At 46.8% G+C, this 20,035-nt stretch overlaps 3 protein-coding genes across 11 annotated transcripts; 2 read left to right on the top strand and 1 right to left on the bottom strand.

Moving 5' to 3' along the window:
• The first annotated feature begins 317 nt into the window (after window positions 1–317).
• On the top strand, window positions 318–3,921 carry ren (renin). Its single transcript, XM_040192226.2, has 9 exons — window positions 318–567; window positions 859–1,012; window positions 1,386–1,509; window positions 1,878–1,996; window positions 2,092–2,288; window positions 2,673–2,795; window positions 2,880–3,021; window positions 3,132–3,230; window positions 3,516–3,921. Exons 1-9 carry the CDS (start codon window positions 491–493, stop codon window positions 3,675–3,677), a joined length of 1,197 nt encoding a protein of 398 aa, XP_040048160.1. The 5' UTR covers window positions 318–490; the 3' UTR covers window positions 3,678–3,921.
• A 1,289-nt stretch (window positions 3,922–5,210) lies between these two features.
• csf1b (colony stimulating factor 1b (macrophage)) lies at window positions 5,211–13,114 on the top strand. Of its 8 annotated transcripts, none has more exons than XM_040194328.2 (9): window positions 5,211–5,565; window positions 6,841–6,960; window positions 7,049–7,111; window positions 7,192–7,362; window positions 7,527–7,728; window positions 7,821–7,954; window positions 12,444–12,487; window positions 12,582–12,616; window positions 12,741–13,114. In XM_040194328.2, exons 1-8 carry the CDS (start codon window positions 5,524–5,526, stop codon window positions 12,613–12,615), a joined length of 810 nt encoding a protein of 269 aa, XP_040050262.2. In that variant the 5' UTR covers window positions 5,211–5,523; the 3' UTR covers window position 12,616; window positions 12,741–13,114. The 8 variants fall into 8 exon arrangements, with proteins under 8 accessions (XP_040050262.2, XP_040050260.2, XP_077938841.1 ...); XM_040194326.2 differs by having other exon boundaries at window positions 5,249–5,565; window positions 12,441–12,487; XM_078082715.1 differs by having other exon boundaries at window positions 5,253–5,569.
• Window positions 13,115–14,819: 1,705 nt separating this feature from the next.
• On the bottom strand, window positions 14,820–19,884 carry fmodb (fibromodulin b). Of its 2 annotated transcripts, none has more exons than XM_040194363.2 (3): window positions 19,739–19,884; window positions 18,717–19,604; window positions 14,820–15,784 (listed from the first exon to the last, which is right to left on the bottom strand). In XM_040194363.2, the coding sequence occupies exons 2-3, from the start codon at window positions 19,597–19,599 to the stop codon at window positions 15,633–15,635; spliced, it is 1,035 nt and encodes a 344-aa protein (XP_040050297.2). In that variant the 5' UTR covers window positions 19,600–19,604; window positions 19,739–19,884; the 3' UTR covers window positions 14,820–15,632. The 2 variants fall into 2 exon arrangements, with proteins under 2 accessions (XP_040050297.2, XP_077938813.1); XM_078082687.1 differs by having other exon boundaries at window positions 19,688–19,787.
• Window positions 19,885–20,035: the final 151 nt, after the last annotated feature.

Raw genomic sequence — 20,035 nt, 5'->3', positions numbered from 1 at the left:
GACAAGATGAACGTTATCAGCCGGAGAGAGTGCAAACCGCAATTTTGAACTCAAACGTTCTCACGAAATGTCGCGAGGATGCGTCTTGGCGTCTCGCTGCAGCACAGAGCTTTAAAGGAACTTGAGTTTTCAAGAAGCAGCATCTTCTTGCACTCTTTCTGGAAGCTTCTCACAGCGGACGAGGCGTTCATCCCACGCCAGCCGTCTGAGGAGCTCTGCACTCCTGCCAAGGGGCCAAAGTTCAGACTCGCCACTGGGACCTGTTTATCACAGCGGGGGGGGGGGGGGGGGTTGTGTGACCAGGTCAGAAGGTCTAGCGGAGCCAGAGCCAGTGGAGAAGAGCCCGCGGTATAAAGAAGGTCCATCTTAGAGAGAGACGGGCAGTTCAGGACTGACAATTCGAAGGAACGTGGAATATTCGCGTAACCAGAGAGAGCCGTAAAACCGCCGCCGCCTCGCATTCTCCACCTGCCCGTCGGGGGAACTCAACATGGCACCGGCGATGAACTACTGGATGTGCTTGGCTGCTCTGTCGTCCAGCCTGACCTGCGGCCACGCGCTGAGAAGGTGAGAAGTGATTTACAGCAACCAACAACGGAGATTAAGACAAACGAGTTTAATATGCGAATATTAGAGCTAATGTTCTCCGCATTGGCCCAACATGTGTTTCGGGTTTATTTTTTACGGCAGGGCGCTTAAGAGCAAAGCGGTCTGTGATTTGTTAAAGGCGCATTATCATTCTGGGACGGTGACCAGGCGCTGACTGGCGTGATGAATATCGCACCGGAGAATTTCTAGTCATCGCAAAAGGCCTTTTAGTGTTTTGAGTAATCGCCGGCCCGTCTGCTCTGATCACAGAGTCTCCCTGAAGAAGATGCCCTCCATCAGAGAGACGCTGAGCGAGATGGGAGTTTCCGCAGAGCAGGTCCTGACTGAGTTGGCCCAGAAGGGCGCGGACGACAGCAAGCACAACAACGGGACAGTTCCCACTCCTCTGACCAACTACTTGGACGTGAGAGCGTTTTGCGCGTCGCTCATTGAGAGTTAGTTTGTGTTTACGTGTTTTGTGAAGGTCACGCATTCAGGAGGAAATCCAAAACGGACTGAGACCAAGTTAACTGGATTTACGATCAGTTTCGAATTTCAAAGCAGCCGTTCAGCGGGGAAGGCTTTCAAAATAAAACTGCATGTCAAGATGACTCTTTGCAGGAGTCATACTTATTCAATCTCGCACATCGTGACCTCAAATTACATTTTTCTCTGACAGCGCAAGAAAATGCCCTTGTGCTTTCAATAAAATACCTCAGATGAAAATAAAAAAACGCATAATAAGCCGGTTTTGGGAGTCGGTAGTCATAAAAGTTTTTACTGTTCACCCATAACAGACTCAGTACTTTGGGGAAATCAGCATCGGCTCCCCGGCCCAGACGTTCAACGTGGTGTTTGACACCGGCTCAGCGAACCTGTGGGTGCCTTCGCAAAGCTGCTCGCCCTTCTCCACTGCCTGCTGTAAGTCCACACTCACCAACCGGCAAAAAGACAACAGCGACTGTTTTCAGTGATGAAAGTTCATGCTCGCTTTTTGCAACCAACAGCAGCTTACAGATGAAGATTTAGGTGTTTCCCTCAGGAGTGGGTGGAGACCAAAAAGGAAGCTAGAAATGTGAACGTGAATGATGTTGTTTCTTTGTACCTGCTGGAAAGTAAAACCTTTGCTCACAAGTTCGCCACAATACGGAACACGGACAATAAGGATCAAAAGGTTTGAGCAAATCAAACGCACGCTTTGTTGCTTCACGTGAACGGTGTTCTGGAGTGAGAATTGTTCCCGGGTGCCGGTTCGTTTCACGACTCAAATCCTTTTTTGAACGTTTTAGTTACTCACAACAGGTACGACGCCTCCAGGTCTCGCACTTACATCGAGAACGGAACGGGCTTTTCCATCCAGTACGCCTCTGGGAACGTCCGGGGGTTCCTGAGCGAGGACGTGGTCGTGGTGAGTTGACGAAAAAGATGAAACGGTCTTGCTTCAATTTCCCCTCGCGGGCCGCACACCCGACCTTTGACCCCCCCCCCGGCTCGTTTGTGCAGGTCGGAGGTATCCCGGTGGTGCAGGTGTTTGCCGAGGCGGCCTCTCTGTCGGCGATGCCTTTCATCTTCGCCAAATTCGACGGCGTGATGGGGATGGGTTACCCCAACGTGGCCATCGACGGCATCACTCCGGTGTTCGACCGCATCATGTCTCAGCACGTCCTCAAGGAAGAGGTGTTCTCCGTCTACTACAGCAGGTGGGTCGAGTCCCCCGGACCTCCTCCACCTGCTGTGCCGTGCGGTCTGGACCCTCGCGGGAGGAGAACGTTCGTTTTTTTTGAATCCCTGTTGGCAGAGCGGTTCATAAATAATATACTTGTATTATCATCGCCTCGGGTCTCTTTTTGGATGTGGTTGAGACGAGAGGGCGTTAAAAAAGTCACGCCTCATTCATCACGCTCAGAAATGTGAAAAGGAAAACCGTCAAAGAAGAGTGATGATGACAGCTTCCATGGGAATTTGTGGAGAACATTCATAGGAGCGATAGGTCATAGGCCTGAACATGATCCAAAGGGATCAGAGGGAGGAGGAGGGAGGGGGGCGGGAAATGGCCTCGAGGGTGATTGATTGAATGTTTTCAGGGACCCGAAACACTCCCCCGGCGGAGAGCTGGTCCTCGGCGGCACCGACCCAAACTACTACACCGGAAACTTTAATTATATGGACACCAGACAGACGGGCAAGTGGGAAGTCACCATGAAAGGGTGAGATGTCTATCCGGTGCGTGTGCGCGGCCATCCAGAAACCAGGCGCCCCGTGATCCATCTCCTCCTGCTTCGTGCTTTCAGAGTCTCTGTGGGGATGGAGATGCATTTCTGCACCGAGGGCTGCACAGCCGTGATCGACACCGGCTCCTCCTACATCACAGGCCCCGCCTCCTCGGTGTCGGCGCTGATGAAGACCATCGGAGCACAGCTGGATGAAAGCGGAGTAACGTTTCACACACGCAAAACATGGTTTCCCACAGAAACGACTGTCCATAAAAAAAAGATCAAGAAATGAACTGACCGTCACTTTTTTGTGTGTGTCGCTCACCAAAGTACAAAGTCAACTGTGACTCTGTCAAGTCGCTGCCCAGCGTCACCTTCCACCTGGGGGGCCAGGAGTACTCGCTCACCCACGAGGACTACATCTTATGGGTGAGCGCTTCCTCATTTTCACAAGAACGTGCTGTAGCGTTGATTCATCCGTCTCCTCAAAGGTGAAATAGGGACAACGCACTGATCTCGCAGCTGCAGACGCTTTCTTTCTTTTTCAGTTTGTAAAATATGTTTGAACAGGCTGCGCCCTCATCCGTCTCCGCTGGGTCACTCCTTAATCCTCGTGGACGGACAAGTCCGTTTCCTGTGCTTCTCCCACCGTCTCAGGGGCCTTTACTTGTTTTTCCTTCTTCTTCTTCTTCTTCTTCCCCTTTGTGGCTCCAGCAATCGCAGGTCGAGGGGGACGTCTGCACCGTGACCTTCAGAGGCTTGGATGTGCCGCCCCCTACAGGGCCCATCTGGATCCTGGGGGCCAACTTCATCGCCCGCTACTACACAGAGTTCGACCGGCGCAATAACCGGATAGGGTTCGCCACGGCGGTCTGACGGCGAGGAACATCCGCCGCGTTGCCGACAACGTGCCGCCGTCCTCTTCACGGGTACTCAAAACCGTCCAACGTGGGCGCCGCGTTAAACATCATCATCAGCGAGCAGATTCTGAACACCTTCTGTCCTTTTTTGCTTGTTACTGTTTCTAAGCATTTAACGTGTGTGTGACCGCTAATATTTAACACAAAGCAACGTAGTTGTACTGACGTAACAAGAATAAACTTGTTTACTGGGGTTTAAATTGGACTCCAGCGCTGTTCTTTTTTCCTCAAGGCCTTCTGCAACAACGTGAAGGACGAGCTGACCGCCTGCACCGTTGAGCAAGAGCGGCTTATAAACAGCCGCCTCATGTTTGGCAGTAATCTGTGCTGCAAAACTTCACACTTTTTTTTTGAGGGATCTTCACTAGTCAGCGGTCAGAGGAGAGCGAGAGCCAGATATAATGTCACAGTTCAATGAAACTATTCTGTTTCTGCTCAGAGCACTTTGTGCATCCCGGACATTAAGCAGTTATCTTTGTCTGTCTAAAAACATTTAAAACACATAAGTGAAAAAGCTGCAAAAAAACCCTGTTTAGTACCAGAGGCAAAAAGTCCACAGAGACATTCAGATCTGCTAGATAGCGAATCGAACCACACGCCATCATCTCGTAGCCCTGCCAGATGTCTCTTCTCGGTGCTACAATGATGTCTTCCCATGCTTTCACATCCGTGGACTGTCTGCTTGGGTTCAATCTGAGACGCTGAAGCAGCATCTCGAGCTCTGGCGTTCAAACATCTCTTACATGTGTGTCTATTTGGGCTGGAAACAAACCAGAACAATCAACATGTTTCACAAGTTGTTATCTGCATAATTCCTGCCAAATATTTGCTTAACAAATAGCTTCTTTCATTGCAAGGCCTCAACCCATCAATCTAAAAGCTCCTCAACTTCCTCTCATGGTCACATGACAGTTTGCAGTATTAATGTATCCATCATCATTTTAGGAAACATTTCTTAAACACCACGTGAAGTTGATTATTTTTGATAAGTAGTTCTAAAATCACAACCCACACCACGTACACGACTTCATACATTTTGGATTTGTGCACTTCCTGGGTAAATGAACATGGCTTCATAATGTGTAATTATAGGTGATATTCTCAAAAAAAGTGAATGAGCTGAATTTGGACAAACTTTACATTAAACTCAATTGAATTTAAAAGCTGAAGACACACGCTGGCTCCTAAACCCAAACCCCCCAGGACAGATTTCTGGAGCCCACGCTAATCAAGAATTGGAAGGAGTTGAAAACCTCCGCTATGTTTTCTTCTTCACGTCTGCAGCAGCAGCGAGCCGATCAATCCCTCCCAAAGACGGACCCATTCTAAAAGTTGTTATTCCGAGGAATTAAATGTGGACAAGTGATTTAAATGCAAAATGCCTCCGGGGGGATGCACAGAGTTTCTAAAACGAGAACAGATGTTATCATCACCCACGTCGGGCTCCCTCAAGCTTCATTCGTCCAGCTCCTCTCTCCAGTAACTCCCCAAGAGGAGGTGCTGAGCAAAAGCGAAGCCTCTACGCAGGCCAGTGGGTTTTTCGTCAACCAGTGAAGAGTTGGGAGGTCTGTGAAAAGGGCCGTCTGTCAGCTGCATCTCGCTCTGCACTCACTCTGTGCAGGAGGAGCACATCGGGCGATGCCTTCCAGAGCAGCACCACGCGACCGGGTGTCAGATTGACCTTAACGGAGCCGTTTTTTTACCCCCCTGCGGAGTGGAACTGAATATACGAAAAGGGATCTCTTTGCTTCAATGTGTGTGACACAGGAGTCTGGTGTTTTCCATTGTCAAACACGTACCAGATGACCATCCTTGAGTCAACCCTGATTCACAGCGAAGCGAAGGTAGGTGAGAGCCTTTTCTTCAATCGCCAGCGGGCCGAGACGGGAAGCCCATGCAGGAACAGAGTAGCGCGTGCTATCGGGGGGGGCATCGTCGTAAGTTTTTTTTTGCTTGATTTCTCTCTGACACACACAAACGTATCATGTGCAGCGTGGAGCTGGAGGGACGTTTGCATCATGTGCGCTTGAATTTTCCACATGCGATCACCCTAATCTTTTAATTAGATTACACTCATTTGATTATCATCAATCATGCGGGGGTTCTCAATAGCAGTCAGAGTGTTTTTTCTCACTCGTAGCAGCTTTTTTTTTTATTTGAATGGCAATTAATGGGAAAAATTGCAGAAACAGTGTTTATGTTCCATAAATTCAAAAGCAGCTCAGTGTTATGTTGGCAACCGATGAACTGAATGCGAAAGGAATGCTACTGGTCTCTTCTGGTGGCATTGAAAGAATTGCCTCTTGGGTCCTTAAACGTCTCAGATGTTAATCAGATCAGGGGGGAGTTGGGGGGGGAGGACGGGAGGCTGCACTGAACTCTCGAGGTACGACCAGCCAACGTTGTGATTAATAACACAGAATAATAACACCAAAAATAACTTCCGCTGCGGACAAACATGTGCCACGTCGCCATCTCGAAATGCAAAGACAACGTCTCCTCCGGCCTCTGTTCCGCTGCAGAGGCGCTTGGTAGCAGACATCTGCAGCAGCGGGACGCGTCTCCAAGGCAGAGGGCACTCTTTGACCGTTGCTGTGATCCATCTGACGGGAGGCCGTAGGTTCCTCCGGGGTCACTCGAGTGTTAGTGTTGCAGCAAGGAGGCACCCCGCGATCATGGCGGGATCTCGCCCTGAAAGCCGATCCTTTAACCCGAGTCGAGCTGCGGAGTCACAGCTCACAGATATTGGCCACTGGGGAGAGGAAATTATTGCCGCAACTAAAACAAAGCTGCTTTTATAACGTTCTCTGGATGGAAAGGCAGAAACTGTTATTATGCTAACTGTTTAACTGTTCTGGTACACGCAGGAACACATTCCATTAAGCCTCGCGTCAAGCTTTGTTTTTCCATGTAAAATACTTTATAAGCACAGGCTTCTAACGAAGACCTGATGATCGCCCCGAGGGCGGCCAAAGGGAATCGGAGTGAGAGAGGCGACCACGTGGAGCACGTTCACGTTGAAACGGTTAACTTCAGGACGCCTCGTCCGTATTTAACCGAGTATCGGACGCGAGGGGGGACGCGCCGTAGACGTGAAGGTGACGCGTGGTTGTTGCTAGTTGCAGGTAAAGGGTCTGTGCGTACTGATGTTCCTGAGCTTCACCCTGACCATGGCCGAGGTCCCAGGTCCATGCAGACACTCCATCACCAGGGAGCACCTGCTGACGGTCAGGCATCTGGTAGGTGTAGAAACATCAGAAACACATCTGTTGAATCAGCAGCAGAAACTATGCGGCTGAAACCCCTGCGTGTTGTTGTTTCCTGCAGATGGACAACCAGTTGCGAAGCGGGTGCACGATAACCTACACGCTCATAGAACGGCGGAGTCTGGTAGGGTGACGTTTGGGTTGTGGGACTGTTTTCCTTCACTTGGCCGACTTTCCGTTGACTCCCGTCGTGTTTTCCCACAGAGCAAGTGCTGCTTCGTGAAAGCCGCTCTGCCCTGGATCCTGGAGCTCCTCACCACCCACTTCAAGTACGCCCGGGGTTCAGTCAACGACGGCTACGTCCAGTCGCTGAGAGCGCTCATCCTCAACATCTACTCTCAGAAATGCGTGCCTCAGATAAACGAGGAGGTCGAGGTGAGGCGCCCCAGGGGGTCTTCGGGCGGCGGCCCTGTTGATCACACGTTCAACAATAAGAAGCATGGAGAGCAAATATGTGGCGTGTGAGGAATTGCCCCCCGATGATAAATCTGCGGCACTCGCGATCAAATGAAAGCTGTGTTTCTTGGAATCTGCCGCAGGACAAGCCAGAGAGCTTTGAGACGCTCCACAGAGGGTCCACCTCGGAGGCGCTGCAGAGGGCTTCGGAGGTGCTGTCCGCCTACTGGGAGCTGGTGACGACCAGCGACGCGGCGGTCGACTGGAGGTGCCAGCACGAGTACACGGACGCCTTTGGCTCCACCCCAGAGCTCTACACCGAGTCCCCCACGCCGTATTTTACAGGTGGGAATTTCTTCTGCCCCGAAAATGAATTGATGATCGGTTTGCGTGGAGCCCCCCTGAGATCAGCGCATCGGTGTCTTTTTTCCCCGCAGACGGTTACAGTAGCAGCTCGGCGAAGGCCTCGCACAGAAGGCCGGTCAGAGACATGTACATGCTCGGCTTCATCCTGGTCTCCGTCTGCGGACTGCTACTGATACTCACCCTCTACTGTTTCATCACACAAAAGGTACGAGCTGTTTTGTTGAGTTCTGCATCACATGTGCTCTAATAAAGTGAAAGCACGCATTCCGGGGCGCGTTGCACTCCGGCGGGCCTTGGCAGCCCGCCCCGCGCGCCATCTGTGGCACTCTGTATCTTGCAGAAGTTGCCGCGTTCACTCGCTAGCAAGTGCAGAGCACCATCAAATACGCCGGGACTTCTTCGTGGAGGATAGAAAGAACTTTTTTGCATCCGAGCGTGCATAATATTCTCTGAATGCAGAGGAGTGCGTATGCAGACGATCGTCCGTTTTAGCGCTGTTGCGCCATCTGCTCGTGTCTAAAAAAAGTTAGAAACCCGCGCAGTGGTTTCCAAGTAATTCAATATTCAAATAATTGAGGTAACCCAATGATGTGAAGAAGCATAGGACCAAGTTGTGAAAGCCCTTTTTATTCCCAGCATTACAAACTGGTGTCTGTGGTAACTTTCCCAGGAGAAGTCAAAGGATTTCTGGGAATTGAGTTTGAACATAACTTACTTGCAATTAGTCCTTATTGCTACAAAGGCAAGTGAAATGTATTAATCTTCCAGACTTTCCCAGATGTCATTCCCGACATTACGCTCATTCCTGTTAAGAGAATTGTTGATAAACACCAAAATAAAGAAGTAAAATAGTACTGGCTGTACAACCCAATAAAGTATTCCCAGTCTGTGTCCTGTTCAGGTCTACACGAGGCCTTCAGCTGCTGCTGAGTTATTAACTTAGAGCCGTGATTTTCTCCTTGTTAATGGAGCCTAGCTAATAATAACTTCAGTCAAGATTCATACAACTCAATCTAAAAAAATGAGCAATGCGTTGAAAAGAGACCAAATAAAAAGCGCCCAGTAAATCAAAAGCCGTGAAACAGTCCCTGCTGAGCATCGGTGACAAGAGAGGCCCTTTGAATTACAACCTGGCTCTCCGAAAACGTTTCTCTAATCCACAGCTCGAGCTTACGAGCTTTAAGGAAGTGGTACTAAATCTGGGAATGGGTTTGACCGGCAGCCAGCCTGGCCGGTGCGCTCGGCGAAAGGAGGAAGGAGGAAGGAGGAAGGACGGGGACGGCGGTGTGCAAACAGCTCCTCCTGTACAAACCACTGCGTTTTGGCAAAAACACGCTTCTGTTTCAGATGAAAATAAGTCGGAGCGAGAAAAGTTATTTCTGCGGCACGTTTAATACATCAGGGCTATTTTGCGTGATTTAAAGGGTAATAAAAGGACGGCGGTCACAACACAGGGTAAAAGGATACTATAACCACACACACACACACACAGACTCATGAGGGTAAACGGATCAGGCGCGCTGCACTAGTGTGAAGAAGCTTAACAGAAACAATTCCTACAATCCCAGTGGCTTTTCTCTTCTCTTTTCTCTAGCTTGCACATAACTCCTCTTGTTTCCTGAAACGTTTCTTGTAAGATGGCGGCGAGCAAAGCGGCCGATCGATTTGGTATGACGTTTGAGACTAAATCAGATCCTGAGAGAACGCCAAGAGGTCTGGCTTGACTCTTATGCATGAAAGACAGAGGCCTTAGAAGGGACACTATTGTGTCTCTGTTTCCTTGTTTGACTGTACTGATCCTTGGGGCAAAAATCAGCTTCTGGGACCAGGTTTATATTTATCAGGCGATTCTGATTTGTTTGACATTGTCTAGCAGGCATGTGTTGAAGTTAACTGCAGGACCTGCTAGAAAATGCAATCTGCACGGAGAGAAAAGCCATTTGTTTGCAGTCGGAGTGGCTCCTCATGGTGGACTCATCCTGCAGGTCATTGCATTGATAGGTCTTAACTACTAAAAAGCTGGTTTCTCAACAACATGTTGGATGTTTTGGATTGTTGGACTTTGGGGAGACTCCAAAAAAAACACCTCAACAAATTAAGCAGTTCACTCATTGACGTAAGGAGGGGAGAGGAGACGCGTTCCCATCTGACTGAAGACTAGAAGGCTTGAAAGAGGAAGAGTGGTTGATGGATTCTGCGTATTGATTACACATGTGCTTATTCATGAGCAGGGACATACTACACGGGGGGGGGTGATCACGCTCCGGCTGCCAGGGAATGTGTGCAGTAAACAATTTCATTTTAGATTTAGACTTTTGCAAAAGTACACAGGCGGGAGGCCTCGAGCAAGCTGAGCGTGGTAGGACGTATGTTTACCAAGTACTTCCATTGTGGTTTGGTTTGGTTTCATCGATTGCACCTAAACAAGTAGTTTTGTAGCCTGTTTTCTGTTTCATTTGTTTGTGTTTGTTTACGTGTTTGAAATTGTTTCAACCTGCTACCGTAATCCAGGAGAAGAAAAACCCTTTCCCTAAAAATGTAAAGGAGTGCAGTAGAACGGAATGGAAGCGTTTATGTGTCAAACTGTGACAAATGGAGTCCTAATGACGTTGATCAGGAACACCTGTGCTCACCGCGCGGCGCCGCGTCAAACGGCGGCTCCGGAGAGGCCTTTCGCAATGAAGGGCCCGACGACGCTTTTGACTCTCAATTACTCTTTGCCCGCAAGCCGTCGCCGTCTCCGTTCGCCACTGATGTCATTTCCTGTCTCGTTTTAAGCGCTGAACCTTTGACAGCGGTTGATTTTGTAACTGGACGTTTCACGTTACAGAGTGGCCCGAAGGCCAGAAACCCTTTGTGGGGTGGTGAACAATATCGGTCGTGACACATGATGAGGCATGAGGCTTGATGCATAAAAATGAGTATAGAGCATCTACCCCCCCCCCCCCCCCCCCCCCCTCATCCTGAAGCCTGGACTATTACATCTGTTCCGTTAACTATAGTAGCTGTGTGCGCAGTTGTGTGATTGTGGTATTCAGCAGTATTCTGAACAGTGAGGCAAAGTGTCTGAAACTTGCATTCTCTGCAATGGCCACCAGGGGGCGACTCCTCTGGTCCTATAGAAGTCTATGAGAAAATGACTCCATTGTAATCAGGAGTTTATGGTCTCAATCTCTAGTTTCAAGTCTTCTTCAACACAGCATGATGTTCATTTAGTAAATTATGGTCAAGCAGACCATAAAGCAGGGGATGCTTTAGGGCGGGGCTACCTGATGATTGACAGGTCTCACCCGTGGTCCAGTGTCGTGTATGTATTGATCTTACAGCATTATCTCTTTCAGTAAGTATTAACTTTTGGTGGGTTCGGTTGCAGTTAGCTGCACCCGCTCGTCTTGTGGTTGCAAAATAACAAGACGGCCTCAATGCCAAACTGGAGTCTACAAACCAACTTTCCACATCACGCCCATTCCTTACATTCTTCAGCAAGAGAAGGTCCATGGAGCTCGACGTTTTAATGTTCTTGAATTCTCCCCCAGTTCTAATGCAGTTCAGCTTATTTGCTGAACTCGCACGGAGAGGTGATTCTGAACAGGTGTGCGCCGTGTGATCGCCCTTCCTCCTTAGCGGCGGTATCCCGCCTCTTGCCCAATCGCAGCCTGGATCACCGGCGGGCGAGCAGAGGTCAGATGCTGCGGCTAAATGGGTGGAAGAAAAAAATAATCCCGCCAAGACAAGTACTCCATTTAGTTGAGGTTTCAATGGTGCTAAAATCAGAGCTGGGATGGAAGTGAGCCGAAAGCTGCTTTAAGTTCCAAACAGCAGCCAAACATATGTTTGTTTTTAGTACTGAACTCACATCGCTCGGGCTGTTTCCCAACAGCGTGGAGTCAAAATCATAAGGTTAAGATAACCTGTTTGTGATTACTTTCTCAGCACTGTATATATCATTTATTTTTGCACCATGTTACTTGGTCATAATTTGAAAAGTATATTTATTGTGTATGCTTATTATTGTATAATCTGCTATTTTTTTTCTGTTGTTTTTCCATAATATTATTATTAGAATATTTACGAATGAATTATGAAATCTATCCCTATTGTTAAGCTCAATCGCACCTTGACTTAATTTCCTCTATTTAATGTATTTATTTATTTTCTTTTAAAGTCAAGAAGGGTTCTCTGCGACAGGGGGGAAGTAAATCCCGACTACCTTTTAAATGTATTATTTATGTGCTTTCTCATAACATTGACAATACACTGGAAATACAAAAGATTTCAGAAGTTGTTGAAACTGAGGCGCCGTGCAGGTTGAGTTATGATCTCGGCCTGTGTTGTTTGCTTTGTCTGCAGCGGTGAGAAAGAAACATAAACGTGAACTTTTGATGGGCTTTAAAATTAAATTCAATCCAGAGCTTGTTCTTTGACTCGTGAGCCGCCGCACGTTTTGTACGGAGAAATATTGAATCGCCCATAATCGTGTTTCTACTTCTAGTGGCTTGGTCCTTTGGGTCGTCGACATGTTCTAACTGTAAGAACATTTTGCCCAAAATACAGTTAATTTGGTCTGGATTTTCACACACAAGCCCGCTGTGAATCCGATTTCTGTTGTGTTTTTTCCTTTAACATGACATTTATTTAATGAACACTTGTGTTTCATTAGATAGTTTAGAAGTTTTTTTCTTTTTTCAAAGCAGATAACTCACAACGGCCACAGATCAAGACCACATCCGAACTCAAGGTGAGAAAACCACTGTTACAACACAAAACGATCCGTCCTTGCGTGTTTGCCCAAGTGATCCTCACGCGTTCCCTTGTCATCTGGACCTCCGCAGAGCCCGGCAGGACGTGGAGATGGAGCCGCAATAATGTGAGTATTGCGTTTAAAAGGCTGCGACATCTGGAGCAACACCTGCGTCGGCCTCAGTGGCCGCAGTGCACATCCGTCATTGATATTCTTTGCATCCTCGTTATTCCCTCCCCGGGCGGTAAAGAGCGGAGCGGCGGCGAACGGAGAACCTGAGAAGCTGCACATTCCTTCGATCGTGAACAAGTTTTTCACGTCTGTGTTGTGTGTTTGTTGTGTGTCGTGCTCACCGTTTTAACTGCGAAGCTTGGCTTTGACTGAGAACAAATCTGGTCCTTATTTTAAATAACATGGTATGTATATTATGTATTTGCAGATATCTTTTCCACTAAAGGCAAAAGTTTTATTTTTACACATTTGTGTGTTGAACTGCGTGCGTCCATTTGCTACCACTTAACCAACTGTTTTGTAATGTTGTGTGCCAAACATTTCCACAAGTTATTTATTAGTTTGACTCTATTCAACCACTGTATTGATAATAAAGCTTCAGTCGATATCAAATCCCCACAGATCTCTCTGTCTTTCCGGCTACCAGTACTTTCATGCACTAACACAATGAGCGCACATCTAAAGAGCCCATTAAAGGATTTGGGCTACCTAATTGACCACATCCTGTTGGACTAAAACGCTTTATTGGAAAGGTTTCAAAATGTCTTTTCCTGCTGCTGGGGAAATGTTCCCCTCATCATTGGCCTTTCCAAAGTCCTCACAAGGCCAACTTCTAAAAGTCACAACCAAAGCTGGTTTTGTTTCAGGGAACTCTGGAGAAAACTCTGATATTGATAAAAACCCACCGAGGTGTTTTCACAGAGATTCGATCCCGATAGATACACGCCCGCTGAAAGATGTGTCGTAAGTGCACAGGGCGTCACAGCAAGAGTCTGTGGGAAGTACATGGAAAGACCAACTCGAGTGCACACTGCACACACTGAACACGCTGCACATACTGAACACACTGAACACACAGCACATACTGAACACACTGCACATACTGCACACACTGAACACACAGCACATACTGAACACGCTGCACATACTGCACACACTGAACACACAGCACATACTGCACACACTGCACATACTGCACAAACTGCACATACTGCACATACTGCACACACTGCACATACTGAACACACTGAACATACTGCACACACTGCACAAACTGCACATACTGCACACACTGCACATACTGCACACACTGCACATACTGCACATACTAAACACACTGCACATACTGCACATACTGAACACACTGGGCACACTTCACACACTGCACATACTGAACACACTGCACACACTGAACACACTGCACATACTGAACACACTGAACACGCTGCACATATTGAACACACTGCACATACTGAACACGCTGAACACGCTCCACATACTGAGCACAGTGCACACACTGAACATACTAAACACACTGCACATACTAAACACACTGCACAAACTGCACACACTGCACAAACTGCACACACTGCACATACTGCACACACTGAACATGCTCCACATGCTGAACATACTGCACACACTGCACATACTGAACATACTGCACACACTGCACACTGCAGACGCTGCACATAACAACACAATACTGCGCTTTTATATGGGAATAACATTGTGCACAAACAACTAGGTGAGAGATCTTTCAAATGAAGAGGACTTATTATTTGAATCGGTCCAAACTTAAAGCGGAATTATAGAATTCAAGGTAATAATTTGTTTAGTTCAGAAACAGGAAGGCGAGCGGAATTGGTCGGCCTGGTGGTCATTGATCTCGGGTGCAGCCGTCTGAGGGAGCAGGGGGGGGTTATAATAACGGATCGCATTCCCTCGTCCTCTGGAGTCAACCTAATGATGACTCAAAGAACCCTGCGTGTGCACGTGCGCCGGCCTCTGTTTTTGTAGAATCTGTGTAGGAAGTGAAGGAGGGAGACCGCAGCGCTCCACCCGACAGCCTGTAATAAATCCTCATCTATAAAGCGCTTCATTTCACGAGTTGCAGCTTATCAGTGTGCAAATCACTGCCCCGCTGGCGCCGGCACAAAACAAGAATCACGTTTCTGTAATGAGATTAGGTGCATTTCGGCGGAGGATTAAAAGCAGCTGTGTGAGATGAAGAGGCGAGTGGTCTTCTAGAATAACACGCAGGGAACGGCCTGAGACAGAGAAACATGCTGTGACAAGTGACAAAAGTTAGAGCAAATTACTCCGGAAGGTGATTCATTCTTTATTTTTAGGATGTGATAATAGATACAAACATTCCCTTTACACAAAAACATTTCAGAGCTGTCAATGGTGGATACAAAGTGATCTCATAAATCCTGACATTAGCTTGCTGTCAAGTTCACATTTGTCTTTGATAAACATTTCTCCAAATTCACTCCATAAAAAGTATTTTGAAAAAGAAAAAAATCCTCAAAAGGTTAGTTATTATCCTTGAATAATTCAGGGGCTCTTTGAGGAGAAACACATGTTTTTCACATTTTATAAATACGTGTTTAAATGTTGATGGAAACATTGTAGCAGTCAAACGGTTCCGTTAGTGAAGATATGGTATGTGACGTTTTACAGATGAAGGTTACTCAACCTGTTGTTTTATCACCTTGTGCCACTTGGTGGGAGCAAAGACTCTCACATTGATGACAGATTTACACAGGTTCTATTTTGCCAGACAGGTCAGCAGCAGAACTTGTTGGCACCTAAACATAAGGCTTGATCACATTCATTCTTCCTATTATTTTTGCCAGCATCCTAAAACTGATGTAATTAGTTTGTGCGATGGATTAAACCCTTCCCCATTGCTCATCTGGATACGTGATTAGACACCTCTGGAATTTCCTGTTGAATCCCGGAGCTGTTCATCATTCTGAGTAACAATAGTAGCTCTCATGACTGTTTCGAAACACGTTATCTTAAACGTGTGTGATGTAGTGGACTGTGACGGGTTACATGGTAAATATAACAGCAGGGAGTGTTGAGTAACACCCTGGGTAGACAGGGAGAGAGAGAGAGAGAGCTACACATCAATGAAGGCAACACGCCGCAAACAGTAGGCCGCCTCGGCAGGAATGTCTTTGGCGCTGATCTCGTTGGATTCCAAACGCAGCATTCTCAGCCTGGAGAAGTTTGTCATGCTGATCGGACCGCAGAAGCTGCTCAGGGAGAACTCTGAAACGGCACAAGAGGGGAGAACCGTGAGGGCGGCCCACATGTTCAAGTCCAGCGGTTGTCGGCCTTTTGCACACAGAACCAATAAAAAACTTTGGACACATTGAATTGAATGAAAAAATGTGATTTGGCAATCTAAGAAAACGGTTGTACGATAGTGGTGAGGAAAGAGGCTGAACTGGTCTGCTGGTCTGATACTGTGTCTCTTGCCAGACATGGCGGGTATTTTCTTTAATATCCGTTGGGCTCTGCGCAGGCGCCTCTTGTCACCAACGTCTCCGATACTCGGAAGATGGGTACCTTTAATGTTCTGGTGGTTGTAATCCCCCGTAAACCCTCCTGTTTTATGCCGTGCACATCTAATATCAGCTTGTAATCCTGCCAGTTGCTGGAATTGTTGCTCCTCTTAACCATTGACAAATACGGACATTTTTTATTCTTGTCATAAATGGATTAGACTATACAGATGAGTGTATGAAAGAAAAACGCTACCTCGAAATATTTTTGTGTATTTTCTGCATTATTTATAGATGAATTATTTATAGATGACAAGTATAGATAGTGGAGATTTTTTTAAATATTTACATTCATGTATACATGAATGTAAATATTTTCATGTATACATGAATGTTCATGTATTCATGTATACATGAATGTAAATATTTAAAAAAATCAATTTCTATTTACATAAAAAATATTTAATTATATACGTTGTATATAATTAAATAGATCATTTAATTATAGGCCATGGGTTCTTTAATAAAAAAATAAAAATAAAAAGTAATTTTTCAGTTAAAGTGTTGATATTCCATGTGATTTAATGTTTGTATATTTGCAACATTGTGAACTGTTTTTTGTGGGGATATTTTTGGGGGATATATGTAATAAAAAGGCTCTATTAGGTATTTCTTCATAGCAGACACACAAAAACGGAACTATGCCCACTACTCAAAAATCAACCAGGACTGAAAGCTTCTGCAGTTTTAAAATCTTTTCTGATTTTGAATTCAGACTGCATCACGCATGAGGGGAAATTACACTCTAATATGCACAGACTGCAAGACTAAAATATAATGTTGCATCAGGACACGCAGGATGTTCACAACAAAGACCTCACCATAAAATGTAGCTTTTAACAGTTTAAATGTGGCTGGGATGCAAAGCTCAAACTTTGTTTAGCTTGTCTACTTAGCCAAATGCGTTGTGGGTAGCACCCTGTTACTTAAGACTGGGTCGACCAAAGTTAAGGACTTCATAATCTGGCCTTCTTCTCTCCGAATAAAGGGGACAGCATTAATCAAAGGGATGGTACGACCTCTGAGGTTGAAGCAGTGTGAAAATCATTTGATCCGATAGCGGCTAGGATTTTTGAATGGGATCTTATTGCATGGAGGACTTGAGTGGTGGTGTTTTGGGCTAGGCTCGACAGTAAGGATGGAATAGGAATAGCATGGACATCCTACTGGTGTGTGATGGATTAGCTGTGTGCTGCTTGACTGACGGGGTGTTTGCGAAATCCTTGCTGTGGCTATGGGTTGATTCCGTAGAATTAAGAAAAAACAACTTGGTATTCCCTCTTAAGGCTGGCTTCTGTGATTGCTAGAAGTATTGTGAATAAGTAGATGGCCTGGGGCAGGCATTTCCGAGGGAAAGCTAAAGTGGTTGCTCAAGTAGACAGCGGGAATTAGGATTGTCCCGCCAGAGATTGCTGATGCGATTGCTGGAAGCGGATACCTCGGGGGCCCTGGCATTCTGGCGACAGATGCTTTAGGCGGAGGGCATTGGGTTTGTAGTCACTCTAAATTTGTGGAGTCGGACAATCAGTGAATGAGCAGTGGCCGTTGTTAAGTACGGTCGCTGAAGAACTGAACGCAAAAATATGTTGTAGATGTTTTAGAATGTTGAGCTTCTCTACAATAAATCACAAGGATACAAACAATGTGAGTGCACGGGTGCATGTCTGAACAACTCAAACCACACGAGCAACTGCAGTACATTAAGTGGCTGTAGGTCTTGTACTTACATGTGGAATTATGTCTAGGACAAAGGCTTGATTTCATTAGTTCTAAACCTAATTCAAACGTTGTGTCTCTGCCCACATTTACGCCACTGAAGATTTGTGGGTCTGGTGTGTTGGTACACGCTCAGTTCGTAGAGTGTGTCCTGCTGTGCCAGCCAACCCCAGTTAAAATATTTTAAGTTCTCACTTAAAATGTGCAAATATTGGTCAAAAAATTAAATAAACGAGTAGCTGTCATTATTCAGTGGGGGGGAGAGCGGGATTGGTTGTGAGAGAGGGAGAGTTTCTTTTTAGCATATGCTGGTGTTATTCACCCTCACACTGAGCCACAACCTTTTATAAATCAACAAAAAGCAAATTGTGCAACTCTATTGTCCTTATTAAACAAGAACCGCTGTGAACCCACTGTGAGGGTTTGATTTAGTGTTTTTTTTGCTAATTCCATGCCACGTTTTATTTTCTCAAAAAAAAAAGGGCTGAACACGTAACATTGTAAATATACAGGGTTCACATGTTCAATCAAATCCTATTAACAGGATGTTTTATACCAGAACAAAAAAATGTACAAAACATCCTGGGAAGGGAGAAGTTTGGGGAAATATTGTCCTTGGACATTAAACAAAACTCGGCCTTACAAAGCACTTGGTAAATTGTGCACAGATACCTACATCTGTTGGAAGATAAAATTATTTTGCATTACTGTTGTGTGTGAGTAATGGAGGGTCATTTGTTGTCACTACAAAAGTGACCCAACCTCACTCTTCCCATAAGAAGATTATCAAACTATTAATAGATCCAATCTGGTCTGGTTTCAGCATTACAAACGGAAAACCCTACATTTAAATCCTCTAATACATTGAAGGTCACTACTTATATTATAAAATAGATGTTATAGTTAAGAAGTGTCCATACCTTTGATCTTATTGGCATGTAAATAAAGGTTCTCCAGGTTCCTACTGACCACAGGGATCTTCTCCAGTTTATTGAACGAAAGGTCAAGCTCAACCAGCGTGCTGACATTGAAGACATTGGACGGAAGTCCTTTGTCTGTTAGCTTGTTATGAGCCAAACGGACAAACTGCAGGTTGGGATTCAAGGTAAGAAAGCCCGTCGGCACACTCTCTATGTCATTAAACTCCAGGTAGAGCTGCTGCAGGGCCTCTGGGAGCTTGTCTGGGACTTTTCTCAGCTTGTTTTGCCTCACATCCAGCATGGTCAGAGACTTCAGTCCCTCCAACGCACCTCCAACGTCCTCTAGGACGTTCGCTTGGAGCCGAAGGGCGGTGAGGTTGGTCATTCCCTCGAACGAGCTGGAGACAACTTTTGAGATCTTGTTGTGACCAAGTCGCAGCTCTGTGATGGACTTCGGCAGGTTTGGGGGCACCCGTGTGAGTTCGTTGTGGTCCAAGAAGAGGCGGTCCAGGTGCTTCAGCTTGCCGAAGACGCCCTTGCCGATCTTGTCCGAGTCGAGCCGGTTGTTGAACAGCATGAGCCAGACCAAGTTGGGGGCGTCGTCGAACACCCCGTCCCGGATGCCCGCGATCTGGTTGTGCTGCAGGTAGACGTACTCGATGTGGGAGGGGACGTTCGGGACATGCTGGAGGTTTCGACCGTTACAGTACATCGCCGTGGGGTAGCTCGGTGGGCAGTCACACTCCAGGGGGCAGTCCGCGTCCTCGGCCCCCCAGCCGAGGGGCTGCCGCCGCCCACGCAGCTGGGACAGCCACTGGCTGTAATGCTGACTGACGCTCAGATCCACTATTGCCATAGTGAGAAGGAGCACCGCTGTCCACATGATCCCTGATGGAACAAAAACACATGAAGTCAAGCTGTCATACACTGACAGTATGACATTGGAGTACGCTCATTTCCTACGAATCTACTTCTCTCTGCTGCTCTGCTTTTGAAATGGACTGTAGGTACGATACACCCACCGGCTGGTAGGTCAGACACGATGCTTCTTCCCTTCCTCACGTCGGCGGCGACTCCCTCAGGCTGAGTGCAAAGTGTTCCTGCCGTGCGGTAAATATCCCCTCTTTACCTAGAGACAGTAGATGCAGCACGGGCCCCCGGACGCCCACTTTAATCAGATAACATGCATTTTCAGCTTGCGTGTAAAACCGTACACGGCAACATATCACCTCGCGCCATGAAAATAACAATCCCGGTGCAGACATCTGCTTTTTAACAGCCTTGTTTTCCCTCACCATGTCATGCCTTGTAATTAGGGA

The sequence above is a fragment of the Gasterosteus aculeatus genome, chromosome 2 (assembly GCF_964276395.1).
Source record: "Gasterosteus aculeatus chromosome 2, fGasAcu3.hap1.1, whole genome shotgun sequence".
In the NCBI taxonomy this organism is placed as follows: Eukaryota; Metazoa; Chordata; class Actinopteri; order Perciformes; family Gasterosteidae; genus Gasterosteus; species Gasterosteus aculeatus.
This window is presented reverse-complemented; position numbering and strand designations above follow the sequence as displayed.

Bases quoted from the DNA above. Each gene is read 5' to 3' on its own strand.
- ren (XM_040192226.2), top strand. From the start codon at position 491: ATGGCACCGGCGATGAACTACTGGATGTGCTTGGCTGCTCTGTCGTCC. The intron at 568-858 runs GTGAGAAGTGAT...CTCTGATCACAG, and splicing joins TGCGGCCACGCGCTGAGAAG to AGTCTCCCTGAAGAAGATGC. The intron at 3,231-3,515 runs GTGAGCGCTTCC...TTGTGGCTCCAG, and splicing joins ACGAGGACTACATCTTATGG to CAATCGCAGGTCGAGGGGGA.
- fmodb (XM_040194363.2), bottom strand. From the start codon at position 19,599: ATGTGGACAGCGGTGCTCCTTCTCACTATGGCAATAGTGGATCTGAGC. The intron at 15,785-18,716 runs GTATGGACACTT...GTGCCGTTTCAG, and splicing joins ACATGCCAATAAGATCAAAG to AGTTCTCCCTGAGCAGCTTC.
- csf1b (XM_040194326.2), top strand. From the start codon at position 5,524: ATGACCATCCTTGAGTCAACCCTGATTCACAGCGAAGCGAAG. The intron at 7,112-7,191 runs GTAGGGTGACGT...GTTTTCCCACAG, and splicing joins TCATAGAACGGCGGAGTCTG to AGCAAGTGCTGCTTCGTGAA. The intron at 7,729-7,820 runs GTGGGAATTTCT...TTTTCCCCGCAG, and splicing joins CCCCACGCCGTATTTTACAG to ACGGTTACAGTAGCAGCTCG.